The sequence below is a fragment of the Tupaia chinensis genome, unplaced genomic scaffold (assembly GCF_000334495.1).
Source record: "Tupaia chinensis unplaced genomic scaffold, TupChi_1.0 Scaffold000288_2, whole genome shotgun sequence".
Taxonomy (NCBI): Eukaryota; Metazoa; Chordata; class Mammalia; order Scandentia; family Tupaiidae; genus Tupaia; species Tupaia belangeri.
In genome coordinates, this window is record NW_006159773.1 from 3303606 (window position 1) to 3322452 (window position 18847).

At 39.5% G+C, this 18847-nt stretch overlaps 1 protein-coding gene and 1 pseudogene across 1 annotated transcript in view; both read left to right on the forward strand.

The window, feature by feature from the left end:
* The window catches only part of CSPP1 (centrosome and spindle pole associated protein 1), a 154710-nt gene that overhangs the window by 1882 nt on the left and 133981 nt on the right, over nt 1-18847 (forward strand). Inside the window, exons 2-3 of the mRNA XM_006150462.3 lie at nt 15936-16044; nt 18277-18376. Of these exons, the coding sequence (XP_006150524.1) occupies nt 15946-16044; nt 18277-18376 (199 nt within the window). The 5' untranslated portion in view covers nt 15936-15945. The remainder of the gene's footprint in view (nt 1-15935; nt 16045-18276; nt 18377-18847) is intronic.
* LOC102484166 (S-formylglutathione hydrolase pseudogene) lies at nt 7297-8134 on the forward strand (annotated as a pseudogene).

Here is an 18847-nt window from a genome sequence, read left to right on the forward strand (position 1 = left end):
GGTGCTGGATGACGGGGCGGTTTCTGTGGGTGGGGGTCTAGCAGCTGTCGGGCTGTGGGCCGTGTCATGGTTACAGGGGAAAGACTCCGGGCGACTTCGGTCGCCGCCACCGCCGCCTCGGGTGCTGTTGAGAGCTGGTTGCCTGACAACGCGCTGACGCTTCCTAAAGAATCAGCCACCTCCAGCGTCGGAGACGAGCTGGGCCTCCTCCTCTCCTGTTCACTTTCCCTCCCCCGAGGCCGGGCCGCCTCTGCTAGCCAACCGTCCCGAGCTCCTTTCCTCCTCCTCGGTGCTGGTTAACGTTTAACGTTTGAGTGCATATGCACCCAGGCGCTGTTCCCGGCGCTTTGCTTTGCACCTAAAATCTGTTTAATCTTCAGCATTGTCTTGTGAGGTTTGGTGCTGTTAATCCTGTTTTCCTCCCAGTGGTTGCCTGGTTTCTGGAGCTTGAACCCCTTCTTTCTGACTGCCTTGATTTTTAGGATTCTTATTTGGAACTTGAATCCTCTTTGCAGTAAATGTTAGTAAGGGGACTCGTTCTTTGAGAAAGACTGGTTGTCAAGATTATAGGATTAAGGAGCTTAACCAGGATTTCAGAGAAGACTGAATTCTGAAGCCAACCACTGCCTAGTTTCCACACCTCTTAGAACATACAAGGGCCCAACAGCGACCAATATGAATTTATACAAAACCAGTTAATTCTCAAGAGGTTTTGTTTTATTTGAAGGAACAACTTGTCATGTTGATAAGCCAAAAAAATCCCATAGAAACCAGTAAGAAGCTTTTTTTTTATCTCCGCATCATTCTTGAAAAGAGAAAACTGGTTTTCTGGTGATTAAATATTAGTTGAAACGCTCCACACGGATGAAATTTTGAGTCTCTTGGTTTACCAGTGACTGTCTGGGAGGGAGTTAGTGGGTTTAGACAGGACAGGTTGAAGCAGGAATTTTTCAGTACCTTTTTTTCAAAGTTTTCAGATAAATTTGATTTATTATACCTTTGAACAGATTGTTTTGAACATAATTTGGAATTACCTTCTAATGTGCTTTATTAATTTTTTTTTTTTAATTTGAGAGATTTTTGCTATAGGGCAGGTGAAAACACCCCCCAGAGGGGTTGACCACACTGCAATCCCTTCTCCATTCTCTTCCTGGAATTTTGAGAACACATACATATGCGGTCAGTGAGTTTTAAGCCCCAGGGTCCAGGACAGGCATCAAGGTAGACCACGTTGGCATCCATCAACCATGTAACCATTACGCCATCTGATAGTCCCACCTTCTGATGTGCTTTCATTATTTGGAATTACCTTTTGATGTGCTTTCTGAGTGGCAGATAAAGATGTTTGTGCAAGTATTTCAGCAATTTTATGTAACCCCAAAGGCACTCTAATTTATGCTGCTGTCATTAGTCACTGTAAGAATACTTCAAGGGACCAGCAGTTGGTGTAATAGCTATGTCACTGAATTCCCATGTAGTTGACTGCAGTTTGAGTCCCAGACCTGGTGGCTTAAACTCGTGCCAGACACATGTGCGTGCATACCCAAGATCCGGAGAGGAGAATGGAGATGGGATTGCGGTGTGGCCATCCTTCCTGGGGGGTGATCTCTCGCTTTTTGTCTCACTCTGTCTCTCTGGCAAACACACGTGCACTATAGCAAAGACCTCTCAAAAAAAAAAAACCTTCAAAATGGTTATATATATATATATATACACACACACACACACATATATATATATATATATATATATATATATACATACACACACACACATTTCACTCTCTATTTGTATCCTGTCTTCATGAGTCCTTCTCTCCTCCCCAAAACATATTTACTTTTTTTTTCTTACTTTAGATTTTTGCTATAGCCTGCATGTGGCTGGAGACACACACACACACACACACACACACACACACACACACACAGAAAGCAAGCACTCACCCCTCATTGGGGATGGCCAGGACACAATTCCTTCTCCTTTATTCTCCTCTCAGGATTTTCAGCACACATGCCCAGCATGAGTTTCAAGCCACCAGGTCCAGTACTAGAACTGCAGTAGACCATCTGAGAGTCCAGTCCCTTAACCACTATACCACCTGCTGGCCCCTGCAGTATTTACTTCTAAACAGAGTTTAGGGGAATTTGTCAAAATGTAAATGTGCCCAGAAGTAAGTTGCTCACATGGTTGTCATCTGCTGGGAGAAAACGATTTGAGAACTTTTCATTTGATGGAAAGAACTGTGGGTGAATAAGTGAGAAATACTGACCTTATTCACCTCACCCTTCCCTCTCTTCTAAGGTTCTTTTACAAGTATTGCCTCCCCCTACTGCTTGTGTAATCACTCCCTGACATTCTGTCCTGGTACTATTCTCCTACTTTAGAATCTATTTTTCTCTTTCTCCCACAGCTGTAATGATTATTTTAAATGCTGCAAAATCTTTATTTCCAGCCTAGAGTCTATTCATGTATTTATAATTCCTTACCCCAGCATCTAGCATAATGTCCTGCTTTAGGAAGAGAATACTTTTTTGTTTGGGGAGGAAATTTGTACTCTTCTCTTTGAAATGAAAAAGGATAGGAACAACATTTTCTCCTCTTTTTGTGATTGATGAAATTGGGAGAATCAGGCATACTCACTTCTTTCTGGGGCCTCTGTGTTTTGGACTTGCCTAGACTTAGCAGAATGGGTATGTTCTGGTCTGCTTATATTTCTTTTTTCTTTTTTTAAAAATTAATTTAATTTTATTTATTCATTGATTTATTTTAATTTTATCAGAGAGAGACAGAGAAAGAGAAAGGGAGAGAAAGTGAGATAGCAAGCCACCAGATCTGGGACTCGAACCGTGGTTGGCCATGTGGGATTGTCGTCCAGTGCCATAACCACCACGCCACCTGCTGGTCCCCTGGTCTGCTTATATTTCTATACAATAAGTAGATAGGGCCCAAGTTTAAGTTGGTTGATAACCAAATATCAATTATTGGTGATTTAAATTCCAGCATACTTTTAAGTTTGGAGGCTTTGTTTTTAAAAGCTGAATATATATGTGTTTGGGGAGGAAATTTGTACTCTTCTCTTTGAAATGAAAAAGGATAGGAACAACATTTTCTCCTCTTTTTGTGATTGATGAAATTGGGAGAATCAGGCATACTCACTTCTTTCTGGGGCCTCTGTGTTTTGGACTTGCCTAGACTTAGCAGAATGGGTATGTTCTGGTCTGCTTATATTTCTTTTTTCTTTTTTTAAAAATTAATTTAATTTTATTTATTCATTGATTTATTTTAATTTTATCAGAGAGAGACAGAGAAAGAGAAAGGGAGAGAAAGTGAGATAGCAAGCCACCAGATCTGGGACTCGAACCGTGGTTGGCCATGTGGGATTGTCGTCCAGTGCCATAACCACCACGCCACCTGCTGGTCCCCTGGTCTGCTTATATTTCTATACAATAAGTAGATAGGGCCCAAGTTTAAGTTGGTTGATAACCAAATATCAATTATTGGTGATTTAAATTCCAGCATACTTTTAAGTTTGGAGGCTTTGTTTTTAAAAGCTGAATATATATGTATGTATGTATGTATGTGTGTGTGTGTATATATATATATACACACACACACATATATATATACACACACACACATGTACACAAACTATGAAAATACAGTAATTAATAAAATACTGAATTATGTCAGGTTACACATTTTATACTTTTTTTTTTCAGAACTCTAGGTAATATTTTTATTTTATAGAAAGTAAAGAAACTGAGGCATGGTTTAAAGGATTATATTTGAGGCTAGTCACAGAGAGTCAATAGTTATGGAAATGGGTTTCAGATTCAGATCTTTCAGGTGAACTGTTTTCCTGAATACTATTGTCTGTGTACTCTGTGCAGTGCTACTAGGGAAAAATATGCTCTCAAAAAGTTGCGACTAATCTTGTTTAAATTTCTTCTTCTTTTTTTTTTTTTTTTGCAACTTAATACTTTAAGTTATAAACATTCTTACTATATTTTGTATGTAGGCTGCACTCCTCAACTAGGTTCTGTGATTTACTATGTATTTTTTAAATTTTATAATTGACACATAGTAACTATACATTCACCACATAAATCTTGAATACTGTTGTAGTTGAAATATATCTTATGTAAGTCCTCACATGGTTGTAGGAGTGAGAGAGAAAAGTGCCCATGAGAGCTAGGAGTTGGTCTGTCACATAGACCTTAGTCTGGCCTTGCACTAACAGTAACCTTATGTTAATCTCTTGAAGATAAACAGTTGTACTGAACACCAACGTCAGACAAAGCCACTCTGCATCTATGATGGATCAAGACAAATCACTTCATCATGTCTAAACACAGATATAACATGAACATTGTCTAAGGCATGAAATATCGAACATCTCTTCTTCTATATGATGTGAATGGCTATTTTAGCTTTAGCCTCATCCTATAGATGAGATTTGTTGGGACCAGCAGTTGGCGTAATGGCTACGTTGCTGGGCTTCCATTTAGTGGACCGCGGTTCAAGTCCCGGACCCAGTGGCTTAAATTCACGCAGGGTGCATGTGTGTGCGTGCTCAAGATCCCGAGAGGAGAATGGAGGAGAAGGGATTGTGGTGTGGCCATCCCCCTTTGGGATGATTTCTTGCTTTCTTTTTCTCTGTCTCTTTCTTTCTGGTGAGTGCATGCATCCTGTAGGAAAAACTTCTCCCCCCCAAAAAAAAATAAATGGAGATTTGTTAATCTCCAGTCATAAAATTACCAGTTTTCAGACAGCATTCAATCCTGAGCACATCTCTGCCTCCTAAAATCTTGCCCCAAATCATTCAACAGAAGCTTCACTTACATACATCTTTTTCTTTTTTAAAGGTTTTTGCCATGGGGGGTCCATGTGCCCACTGGAGAGAGACAGAGACAGAGAGAGACAGAGAGAGAGAGAGAGAGAGAGAGAGAAAGTGAGAAATCACCCTCTTGGGGTATAACCACACCAAAATCCCTTCTCCTCCAGTCTCTTCTTGGGATTTTTTTGGGTATGCATGCACCTGTACCTTGTGTGAGTTTCAGACCGCTGGGTTTGGGACTTGAACTGCCGTCAGCCATGTGGGAGTCCATCACCTTAGCCACTAGACCACCTGTTGGCCCCTACGTAGACTTCTCACACACCTTTATTAAGATAACCTGGAGTTTCCTGTGTGTGCTCTTGATGTATCCCTCTATACAATGAGTAGTAAATCCATCTTGTTTATCTGTGTTAGTGTTTCCTGGTGATCTTTGGCTGGAGGTCATTACCAGGAGAAAGCTTCTTAGCTTCTTTGACTTCCCTTTAATATGGAAGGTGTTATAATCTAACTAGATTAGACAGTAGGACAAAATTAGAAATGACTAAAGATTAACTTACATCTCTGATAAATCTCATGTTTTAGTTATGGCAAATGCTATATAGTCAATACCATTGTTTAACAATGCAGTTTTTTACCATCGTTCTTATAACTGATGCTAGACTATTATAATAAAAAGAAATATAAGTATCTATAAACACAAGAAGATCTTTCAAAAGTCTGGTTAGAGGCATAGTTAAATGAATAATAGTTAATAGATTAGTTCAGTGTGAAAGAGGCTTTTTTCCTTTAGATTAGTGCCATTTTTGCTCAAGTTTTATATAAAATCTTATACTATGTGAATTACCTTTTATTTCTGTCAGACAAAATATTTAGGAAAATTGAGACTTCTCTTTTTTTGGACAGGTTTTTTATTATAGGGTGCATGTGCTAGCCAGAAAGACAGAGACAGACAGAAAGTGAGAAATCACCCCCTGGGGGGATGGCCACACTGCAATACCTTTTCCAGTCTCCTCTTGGGATCTTGGGCATGCTCACTCACTCGCCCGGCGTGAGTTTAAGCCACCAGGTCCGGGCCTTGAACTGTGGTCTACTACATGGGAGTCCAGTGACACAGCCCTTACGGCAACTGCTGGTCCTGGAAAACTGAGACTTCTAAGAAGTGATTTTTTTAACATAAGAATGTTTATGCTTTTGAGCTGTTTTGAATTTTTACTAGAAAATATTCTTTGTGAAGATTAGCAAATTTAAAAAAATGAAATTATTAACTTTTGTTGATTTGGAATATATGTTGCTGAAGTATATTTTGAAATTGGTGTTCTTTCTGAAAGTAAATAATGGCATAAAATTCACGTTTATGTACTGTGTAACTGATGTGAATTTTAACAAAATTCTTTTAGGTAAAACATTCTTTTTTACATTTTTATAAATTATTAGTGTCCTCCAAACATTGAACTCAGTGGATATTTGTTTTATCTTATGAGAGCGAGGAAAGGAGAAAAAGGAAGAAAGAGAGGAATAGAGATAGACAGAATATGTATTTGTGATAGGGTCTTGCCATGTCACAATGAGCTGATTGGTGTGTTCAGGCTGATCTGGAAGCCAAACTCTTGCCTCTCATGTTTCCAGCCTTCCAAGTGATGGCACTTCCAGTGTGTCACCATGATTGGGTCCAGGTGCTGGATTTGATACTGTTCACTAGTCTGTTCTTTTATCTTTTTCCTTTTTTTTTTTAATTCATCATAGTGCATGTGCACTTGCAGGAGAGAGACAGAGAGGCAGAGGGAGAGAGAGAAAGTGAGAAAGAATCCCTTATGGGGAATGACCATGCCACAATCCCTCTTCCTCCACTCTCCTCTCGGAATTGTTTTGGGTATGCACGCACACATTTCAAGATCCCAGGACCAGCTGTGTAGTTGGCCATGCAGGATCCAGCTGCCTTAACCACCATGCCACCAGGTGGTTCCCTTTTTTCCTCTTTTCCTTCACTAATTATGTTGACTAGGTTTTCTTTATGTCTCTTAATTATTGCTTCTCTCGGTGTGCGTGTGTGCACATGTGTCTCCCTTCAGTTTCAGTTCTTCTGTCACTTCCTTGAAGGAATTTAGTGCTGAGTCATCATCTCCTTTTCTCTGGCTGTACTTATTATTTATCATGAGTTAAGCTTTTATCCTTAAACTAGTTAAATTTTAAATAAACATCTCTAATGTGGTTCGTTTCTTGAATTTGAGTCTTTACTTTATTAGCTCTAACTGAACACATGTGTATCTAAGATTCTCAAAGCAGTTGAGTTGTTTTGACTTATTTTTGTCATGGGTTCCATCTGCACTTAGTTTCCAGGCCTTAAAGGGTCATAAGTGGCTCCCTCTTTCTTGCCACATACCCTACTCACTAAATTACATGGGATTTTAGAAATCGTATTTTTGGTCTTCTCTACCTGCTATAGCTGTCTCAGGAGAAGAATGGCTTTAAAACAGATTTCCATCAACATGTGCTTTGGAGGATTCTAGAAAGTTTTTGAACATGACAGTGTTGAACTAAAGTGCAAAATGAAATTTGCTACTTACCACCTAAGGCAGAAACCGGAAAGTACCCTGCACTATATTGGCTGTCTGGTTTAACTTGCACAGAACAAAATTTTATATCAAAATCTGATCATCATCAAGCAGCCTCAGAACATGGTCTTATTGCCATTGCTCTAGATACCAGCCCTCGTGGCTGTAATACTAAAGGAGAAGATGACAGCTGGGACTTTGGCAGTGGTGCTGAACTTTATGTGGATGCCACTGAAGATCTTTGGAAAACTAACTATAGAATGTACTCTTACGTAACAGAGGAGCTTCCCCAGCTTATAAATGCCAATTTCCCAGTGGACCCCCAAAGAATGTTTATTTTGGGCCACTCCATGGGAGGCCATGGACCTCTGATTTGAAGAATCTTGGAAAATACAAATCTGTGTCAGCACTTGTTTCAATTTACTACCCAGTGCTCTGTCCTTGGGGGGAAAAAGCGTTTAGTGCATACTTGGGAACAGATAAAAGTAAATGGAAGGTTTTTGAGGCTACCCATCTTGTGAAGTCCTATCTGGGTTCTCAGCTGGATATATTAATTGATCAAAGAAAAGATGACCAGTTTCTTTCAGATGGACAGTTACTTCCTGATAACTTCATAGCTGCCTGTACTGAAAAGAAAATCCCTGTTGTTTTTTGATTACAAGAGGGTTATGATTATAGCTATTACTTCATTGCAGCCTTTATTATTGATCACTTCAGACATCATGCAAAATACCTGAATGCATGAAGCTTCAGATAAAAATCTCTTCAGGATTATACAAATTATAGCAAAATTGCTGAGAAAAACATTGGATTTCTTAATGCTTAAAGGGCTTTATTCTGTAGCCAAATCACCTTCTGAATAAATATACAAAACCTAAAAATAAATTGTATTTTTTAAAAAACGTTTTAAATTAAATGAAGAAAGGATAGTCTTTTCAAAAAATGGTGCTATAATAAACTATATGTGTAAAAACAATCAAACCTTGAGCCTTCATACCATTTATGAAAATTAAGTTTAAACGGATCACAGACTTAAATATTGGTCATGAGGGAAGTCATGACGTGTTTTTCTATGCAGAAATGCACCATGACTTTCCCAACTACCCAGTGGAAGAGAGAAACCTGTTTAAAGAAAAGCTCCTAAAAAGGTGGCAGAGCCAGAGCAAAGGAAAAAGAACCCTTTGATTCCAGAAAATCTGAAAAAGGAGAATGGCTTATCAAGCCCTCAAAGCCACCCAAGCAAAGCAAGCACTTTTGGCAAGAAAAGAGCAGAGGAAAGAGAAAGGGCACAGATTTAAGCGACTCGGTCATTCTTAAACGTGACAGCACCTTGACATGGTACATACATCTCAGACACCTTGAAGTAAAACCTCATGCCTTGAAAATGCTTGATAAACATTCATTGGCCTTCATCATGTGCATCAAAAGGACTGATGAGGTGAGTTCAGTGGTGTATAAGACTATTGTGAGACTGTCTAAAGAAAATTTTCAGTGGTATTTTTGTCAAAGTCACTCCTCAAAGCCTAAAAACACTGCAAATAGTGGAACCTTATGTGACCTGGGTATTTCCAAATCAGAAATCTGTCTGGAACTCATCTTGAAATGTGGGCAAGCCAACATCAGGAATAAGATCATCCCTCTGACAGACAACACAGTGATTGAGGAGCATCTAGGGAGGTTTGGCATCATTTGTTTAGAAGACCTCATTCATGAAATTGCCTTCCCAAGGAAGTATTTCTAAGATACCTCATGTTTCTTTTGTCCTTTTCACCTTTTGGTGGCCCATCATGCCATCAAGAACCAAGTGGGCTTCCTCAAAGAGATGGACTCACCTGGCTATTGGGGTGAACACATCAATCAGCTCATCTGCCAGCTGAACTTGATCCAGAATATCTGAAAACACATTGTGTTGGAAGTGTGTTCTTTTGGATTTTTGAATTGTATATTCAGAGATTATCATCGTGTCTAATTTCGGAAACTGGAAAGGAAGAGTCTTGAAAACACAGTAGTTTATGTTGATAACAGGCACGTGCCCCCTCATCACAGCCCAGTTGCAAAGAAAAATTCTAGCATTTTCCACATTGGCTGCTGCCTTCTCTGAAATTCAGCAGATGCCACAGAGGAGGGAACCTTACTTCATCACATCTATCTTGGGCTTTAATGTTGGTGAATGAATAACCCAAACTTGTGCAAGGTTTTCCTAGGACTCCTACAGGAGTGGACCAAGCCTGGAATGTCCTTGAAACTGGGGATTTCTAGGGGCTCGTTTTGAAAAGACTTAAAATACAATTTAGAAGAAGCACAAAAACAAATGCTTGGTTGGTTCTACCATGAGATTATGTCCAACTTTTTGACAGCTCTGAGAGCTCTTAGAATTGAAAGGCTCTTAGTATATCTGATGGCTTTTTTGTCTAGCTGCAATTGTCTTAGTTTTTTTACTCTGTCTCAGCATTTGAGAAATTCTCTTTGTTAGTAAAACATGTATATACTCAAAATTTTGCATGAATAGTTCATAGGCTGTCCCTGGGGACCTCTGTATGAGGAAATCCTGCTGTTACCAGGGTTGGTCACTAGCCCCTGAGTTTGCTAGTCTGGTTATGTGCCTGATAGAATACATCTTACCAAGACAACTTTTCCCTTCAATCCTATTTGCTGTTTTAGAACACAGTGGCAAATTGTGTTACCCCACTGCATCATTTATAACTCTGGAGGTGCCCAACATTTCACACACCCAACACACCCCCCACACTTGATGATAGCTATTTTCCGAAAACCCAGATTGGGAATGAGTAAACATTTCTGTTTAGCATGGGTGAATTTAGAGTATCAGGACCCAGGCAAGCAGCTTGGTTAAACCATTTCCCTTGCATGATCTGAACTCCAGAAGTACTCTTGCCCTACTGGCAGTGGGAGAGTAGGTCAGCAACAGGGTTTCTGGCAGTGTTCGTCCTGTAAAGAATGGGTCTACTATTGATTGGTTTGTCAGTGTCCACCCTCTGCTTGCTTGCTCTCTCTTTTTTTTTTTTTTTTGAGGTTTTTTCTACAGGGTGTGCTCGCTAGACAGAGAGAGACATAGAGGCACAAAGCGAGAAATCACCCCCCATGGGGGATAGTCACACCACAATCGCTTCTCCTCCATTCTCCTCTGGGGATCTTGGGCCCGCACGCACACGCGCCCGGGGTGAGTTCTAAGCCACCGGGTCAGGGACGCGAACCGTGGTTGACTACGTGGGAATCCAGCAACATAGCCATTACCCTAACTGCTGGTTCCCCACCCTCTGCTCTCTTCACTTAGTTACCTCAGCCTGCCAACTCAGCAGTTGTCGAGAATGTGCCAGGGTGAGACCAAACTGCTTAACCATTGTGTTCCCTGGTCGTTTCAGATCATCTATGCTGCAATTTTGCCTTGGGCCCTCAAACATAGCTATGAAATTTAGGGGGATAACACCTTAAGATGTGCCAAGTTATGAGATAATTAATTGGGTTGATTGGCTCCAGAGTTGTTATTCTTTCACTGTAAAGTATTGTGAGATCAGATTACTTTAAAATGGTGTATCAGTCATGGGAAAACAGTTATGAATGTGGAAGCCTGGGGCTTCCCTCTCAGATCTGTCTTATACTGAATATGGGATCAGTGTTTCCATTCATGCCTGTAAATCTTGTCTGCTTCACATTGTTATTACAAGAATTTTTAATTTTATACAAATAAAAGGGGTTATATAAAAAAAGTCCTCAAAGAAAATGTATGAGAAAATATGTATGGTCTTGGGTTAAGCAAAGATTTTCTCAGCATGACACAAAAGACACATGCAATAAATTGATAAAAAATTGTAAAAACAATTTATAAATGGACTTGATAAGATTAAGAATTTTCAATATTAAGACATCAAGAAAATATGCAACAAGCTAAGTGAAAACATTAGGAAAACGTGTCATAAAGGACTTGTATTCAACATATGTAAAGAAATCTTAAAATTTGGGCCTGGCAAGTGGTATGGTGGTTGCACTGGATTCCCACATGATCAACCACAGTTCGAGTCGTAGACCAGGTCCCTGGCTTTCTCACTTTTTCTGTCTGTCTTGGTCAAATTAAAAAATAAAATAATTCTTAAAAAAAATCTGGGGCCAACAGGTGGTGTGGTAGATAAGGGCGCTGGATTCCCACATAGCCAACCATGGTTCAAGTCCCGGACCTGGTGGCTTGCTTTCTCACTTTCTCTTTCTCTTTCTCTCTCTCTCGTCAAATAAAGAAAAAATAACAATAATAAATGGAAATAAATAAATAAATAAATAATTCTTTAAAAAAAAATCTTACAGCTCAATAATAAGGAAGCAACCTATTTTTTTTTTTTTTGAGAGATTTTTCACTGTAGGGCGCGTGCGCTCGCCAGACAGACAGAGAGAGACATAGAGACAGAAAGCGAGAAATCACCCCCCAGGGGGGATGGTCACGCCACAATCCCTTCTCCTCCATTCTCTTCTTGGGATCTTGGGCATGCACGCACACGCGCCTGGCGTGAGTTTTAAGCCACCGGGTCCAGGACACGAACCGCGGTCGACTACGTGGGAGTCCAGTGACATAGCCATTACGCTAACTGCTGGTTCCCGAAGCAACCTAATTTTAAAAGTGGTCAGGGCCAGACCCACCTGGACTAGTTGTTAAGGGAACTCGATCCCACATGGCCGACTATAGTTTGAATCTCAACCCCAGCAGCTTAAAAGCATGCTACGTATGCGTGCCCATGTCCCAAATCCTGACAGGATGGAGAAATGGAGGAGAAAAGATTGCAGTGTGACTATGCCCCATTGGGGTAATTTTCTTCCTCTTATACTCCCTCTCTTTCCTCTCTCTGGTGGGAACACCTACCCTCTGGCAGAATTTTTAAGATATGATTATAAGACTGGAATAAAAACTTTGCCAGTGATGAAATGTTCTGGATATATGAAGTACAAGCATATGGAAAGATGCTTGATATTGGGGCCAGCAGACACATAGGGGTTTATGTTGCTGGTCTCCCACATGGCCAATCGTGGTTCGAATCTTGGACCTGGTGGCTTGAAAAATCACACTGGGTATGTTTGTGTGCATGTCCAAGATCCCAGGAGGAGAAGGGATTACAACATGGTCACCTTCCTGGAGTGTGGGGGGGTGATTTCTCACTTTCCCTTTCACTGTCTGTCACTCTCCAGTGAGTGTGCAATGCCCTAAGGCGAAAACCTCTTGGGGAAAAAAAAAAAAAAAAAAAAGCAGTGCTTAATACAGTCATTAGAAAAATGCAAATTAAAACCCAGAGAGGGACTGATCCATGACCTGATGGTTAAGGGAACTAGATCCCACGGGGATGACTATGTGGTTTGAGTCCCAGTCCTCATGGCTTGAAAAACACACCTGAGCACTTATATATGAGCACTCCAAATCCTGACAGGATGGAGAAATGGAGGAGAAAAGATTGTGGTGTAACCAGGCCTCTTTGGGGGGTGTTTTCTTTTTCCCTCTGTTTCTCTCTGGCAAGTGTACAAACCATTTGGATGAAAAAGGAAGAAATTTTGGGCCAACTCATAGCTTCTTGGTTAAGGGAGCCTGATTCCACAGGACTAACTGTGGAGTTTGATTCCAGGCCCAGCAGCTTGAAAAATATGCCAGTCATGTGCATACAAATGCCCAAAATCCCAAAAGGAGGAAGAAATGGAGGAGTTAGGGTTGCTGTGGGACCATTCCCCATCGGGGGTAGAGGGTGGTGTTTCTTTCTCTTCCTTCTTGTCTCTCTCTGGTCAGTGCATATGCCCCTGGCAAAATTAAAACAATGAAAACCCCAGAGAGATACTGTTTATGAATCCAGTAGAATCACTAAAATAAAAATGATTGAAGATACCAAGCTTTGTGAGGATGTGTAGAAATCACAGCCCTTGGGCAAGCTCCATGCCGTGGTGGTTGAGGCAGCTGGATTCTACATGACTGACAACGCAGCTGGAATCCTGACCCCAGTGGTTCGAAAAACATGCTGGGCATGCGTGTGCATGTGTGCACACACGCATGCCCCAAATCCTTACCAAGTGGAGAAGGACAGAAGGAGGGATTGTGGTGTGACCATGCCCCATCAGGAAGATTTTTCTCCCTTTCTCCCCTTCTCTGACTTCTTCTTTTTTCTCTAGTGAGCTCATGTACCCTCTGGCTAAATTTAAAACAGAAAAAGAAATTGCAATCCCCATACACTACTGCTTGGTATATAAAATGATACACTACTTTATATTTTGAGTTTAGCACTTCTTTAAAATGTTAAACATAGAGTTTGTTTGACCTATCTACTCCTAGATCTATGTATCACAGAAAACTGAAAACACGCCCACACAAAAACTTACATGTGAATGTTCATAACAGCATCATTCATAAATAGCCAGAAAATGGAAACAACCCAAATGACCAGTATCAGGTAGACAGATAAATAAAATGTAGTATTTCCGTGTACTACTTAACAAAAAAACCCCAAACTGTTAATATTTACTGGTTCATACAGTTACAAAGACGAATCTCTGAAACATCATGTTAAAGTAGAAGCCAAAAGACTACATATTGTTGAATGATCTGTTTCTATGAAATTTTCAGGTGAGACAATTATAGAGGCAGAAAAGAAACTGTGGTTATCTGAGTTGTGGGTGGGAGTGGGGATTGACTGCAGAGGAGAATAAGACAACTTTTCAGAGTGACAGCATTACAAATTGTGATTGTGGGGATACTTAAACAAGTATATCAATTTACTAAAAGTAATGGGATTTTTTTTTTTACTAAAACAGGTGGATTTTATGGTATGTACAATATTTCTCAGTTCAAATAATAGCTTATGAACTTAAAAATAAGTCCAGAGCTTATTGATAAAAAGCAACTTATGATTCTGTAGTAATAATAAATGGGATGAAGGCAAAGCTTTTATAATAGTGCTAAGTAAATGCCAATGGTAAGTAATTGTGTAGGGAGTGGTGGAATTGGAAAAATGGCATTTTGTAGCCATCTAGAATCAAAGATTAAATCATCAATTGATATTAAATATAGGGGGAAATTCTGATCAGGAGTAGAGTACTTGTATGGCCTAAAAGTATCTCCTCATAGGCTGATTGCTTATTGTTATAAGGAAAAGTAATACAAAATCAAGCATCTTGATTAGGTGACCGAAAATAACATCACTAATAAGTGGCAGGTGGATATCATGTGCCTTTACTGGTGACATCCTCAGAAGGACACAGTAACACCTAAGTATGTTCCTGATAAGAATGAATAACCCAAATTTAGTCATGAAAAAACATCAGGCACAACTCAGATAAGAATTGTTTTATTAAAAAGAGTGGTACAGCTAGCTGGTAGCCTGGTTAAGGTGGCTAGATCCCACATAGCCAACTGTGTGGTTCTAGTCCTGGACCTGCAACCTGAAAAACATGTCAGGCACATGTATGGCTACGTGCCCAAAAATTCCAAAAGGAGGAAGAAGGAATTGTGGCATGACGATCTTGTCATAGGGGATGCTTTCTCATTGGTCCTCCCTTGTCTGTCTACCTCTGGCGAAGGCACATGCCCTCTGGCAAAAATTTTTTTAAAAAAAGGGTAAGGGATGAATTAACAAATATCATTTTAATAAAAGCAAGGAAGGTTGTGAGATGTTCCAAATTAAAAAAGGCTTAAGAGACATTACAGCAAAATGGAGTGACTGAATCCTGAACTGAAGAGAGAAAAAAAATGTGCTATAAAGGCCACTATTGGGTCAGTTGACATAGTTGGAACATGGACAGTAGATTTAAAAAGTCAGTATTACTGAAGTTCATTATTTTATTAAGGTCATCAAGGAAAATAACCCACATCTTAAGAAATACACGTAGAGTTTTGGGGGAGAGGCTGTGCTATATATAATTCATTGTCCGAATAATTTTAGAAGAAATTGTGTGGAGAGATTGACCTTGTATACACAAGCAAAGTGGGGTAAAATCTCAACAGCAGGGAGTTAGTAAAGACTTGTATGGATGGTCTTAATATCTTGTAACTTTTCTGTAATTTAGAAATTATCACCAGAAGTTCAAAAAACTTTTTTTTTTAAATAAAAATACTTTGAGTTAAAGATAAAAAGTTTCTTTTTTTTGTTCATTTGCTTTTGATTTTTAGTATGTTCATATGGGTGGTGGTTTTATTCTTTATTTCTTTTAAGATATGTTGTATGTTTTTAGGAAAGTTTGGAAAGGAAGAAGGCAGGCATACCAAATGTAACTTGTAAATTAGCCAATGGTTAAGTGAGATTGAAAACAATATGGAATAAGCTGTCATTTTATTTGTCTATTAAGATTGTACAAGTAACTTCTGTAGAAGGTTTTCTTGCCACTGGAAGAATTATGTATACAAGGCTTCTAAAACAAAGCTTGTAGGATTACTAACAATGGTTTTATTATATCTTTAGGATGTTAGTTTTCTTAATATGTTTTTATAATGTTGTCATTAATTTTTTGAAAGAATTTAGAGTAAAATATTATAATATAGTTGTACTGATCAAAGAATTTTTTTATTTAAGGATCTGAAAAATGGCTGATAATCTGGATGAATTTATTGAAGAGCGAAAAGCCAAACTGGCCAAAGACAAAGCAGAATTAGAAAGTGATCCACCTTACATGGAAATGAAGGTAAAGTTAATGGTTTCTTCCAACATGTTTTGTTAAAATTGTATCTGAAAATTACTCCTGTGTAAATACAAAACATCCTCTTTATTTTTTTAGGTTTTTGTCATAAGGCTCGTGTACTTGCCACAGAGACAGAGAGAGGGAATAATATAGCACATAAATGATAATCTTTAAATCTTTTTTTTTTTTTTTAATTTTTTACAGGGTATGCATGCTCACCAGAGAGAGACAGAGAACAAGAGAGGGAAAGTGAGAAAGAAAGTCTCCAGGTCCAGAATTCCAACCATGGTTGGCCACATGGGAGTCCAGTGCCTTAACCACCACGCCACTTGCTAGCCCTGAAATCTTTAAATCTTAGTTTAAGTATCACCTGCTTAGGGAGGCCTTACATTCTTTCTTTTTTAAGAAAAAAAAAAAAAAGATTTATTTTTCATTTTATTTATTTATTTAAAAAATTTGTTACAGAGCACATGTGCTCACCAGAGAGAGAGGGAGAAGGAGAGGAGAGGGGAACACTGCTGCCAGGTCCAGGACTCAAACTGTGGTTGGCCATGTGGGAGTTCAGTGCCTCAACTACCATGCCACCTGCTGGCCCTGGTCTTATAGTCTTTCACCCAGCATCTCTGGGCCTCTGGGCCTCTTTAACTTAGTCTTAGTCTTTTTTTTTCTTACATACCCTGTTAGTCTCTCTATATAACATAATCTGTTCATGTATTGTGTGTGTGTGTTTTAGGTTTTGTTTTGTTTTGTTTTGGCCATAGGGCATTTCTGCTCTCCAGAGAGCGAAACAGAGAGAGGGAAAGTGAGAAATCACCTTTTAGGCGAATGGCCACATCACAATCCCTTCTCCATTCCCTCTCAGGATTTTGGACATTCATTCACACACACCCAGTGTGATTTTCAGGGCACCAGGTCTGAGACTTAAACTGTGTTAGGCTATGTGGGAATACAACGCCTTAACTTTCATGTTACCTGCTGGCCTTTGTGTGTGTTTTAAGACAGGATCTTGCTTGGAACCAGCAGTTAGCATAATGGCTATGTCGCTGGACTCCCACTTAGTCGACCGTTTCGCGTCCCGGACCCGGGGGCTTAAAACTCACGCCCGGCGCGTGTGCGTGCATGCCCAAGATCCCGAGAGGAGAATGGAGGAGAAGGGATTGCGGCGTGACTGTACCCCCTGGGGGGTGATTTCTCGCTTTCTGTCTCTATGTCTCTGTCTGTCTGTCTGGAGAGCGAACGCACCCTATAGCGAAAAATCTCTCAAAAAAAAAAATAAATAAAAAAGACAGGATCTTGCTGAGTTGTGACCCTCTTGCCTCAGTCTCCAAGTAGTTAGGACTGTAGGCATGAATCACTTTGCCTGGCTTTTTAGGGTGGGCTGGAAATGGAACTTGGGCCTCTTAAGTAGCTTCAGTCTGGTGGGCAGCAGCACTTAATGCACTGGAATAGCTGGACCTTAGGTATTATGTTTACTGACTCTCCCTTCAATACAGTATATGCTCTATCATGGCAGACATTATCGTATTTTTAAAATTGTATGTTTTTCAATGTTCGGCATAATGCCTGACACTTAAAAGGAGCTTAGTTACTATTTGTTTATAATAATAATATAATTATTATAGTATATAAATAGATTAGGTTAATTCCTCAAACCTTACACTTCAGTTTCTTCTGTGATGTACTCTAATTTTGTCAAGCTGTTTAATAAAAGTTTTTAGGGGACCAGCAGGTGGTGTGGTGGTTAAGGCGCTGGACACTCTCACATGGGCAACCACAGTTCAAGTCCTAGACCTAGTGGCTTGCTTTCCCACTTTCTGTTTCTCTCTCTTTCTCCCTGGTCAAATTAAAACAAATACAGGAATAAGTAAAATTAAATAAATAATTAAAAATGTTTTGAGATAGGGCCACCTACGGTGTGGTTACTAAGGTGACTGGATCTCATGTGACTGACTTTGTGGTTTGAGTCTTAGACCAACAGCTTGAAGAACATGCCAGATGCATGTGCATGTGTGCCCAAAATCCTGAGAGGAGAATAGAAGAGAGGAGATTGCAATGTGGCCATCTCCTCCAGGTGTGTGTGTGTGTGTGTGATTTCTTTCTCTCTCTGACAAGTACACATGTCCTATAGCAAAATAAAAAAAAAAACTTAAAAAAAAAGTTTGAGATGGATTGTGTACTTTTTGGTTACTTCCTCATTCTAGCTTTTGTAAACATTATGTTTTTTTTCCCTTTCAGGGAAAGGCACCAGAGACGCTTTCTGAAAACAGTAAAATATTAATCTCTATGGCTAAGGAAAACATACCACCAAACAGTCAACAACCTAGGGGTTCCTTAGGTACGTCATTAGATTTACTTAACTGATTTTAAGATGTTCTTAGCAGGCTGTTGTAAAGGAGGTTTATTTTGTTAGGAAAAAAAGATTTCTTTGGAATTCTAGTAACTTTCTTTTCTAGAATCTTTCATATTACAATATGCCTACATGTGAAGTAAGCTTGTACTACATATAAAATATAACTTGTAACATAACTAAAAATTAATTGAAAATTTTGAATGGAATTTGTGTGTTTGTGAGAGTGAAGGAAAAGAGAAACTGTGGTATTGAATAAAAACAGTGGACTTGCTTTTGTTTAAAAATAAAAGAAATATGCTTAAAGTATAGAAAATGCTATTTGGTGAAAGATCATTTTAATATATTTTTTTTTTTTTGAGAGGTTTTTGCTATAGGGCGCGTGTGCTTGCCAGACAGACAGAGAGAAACATAGAGATAGAAAGCGAGAAATCACCCCCCAGGGGGGATGGTCACGCT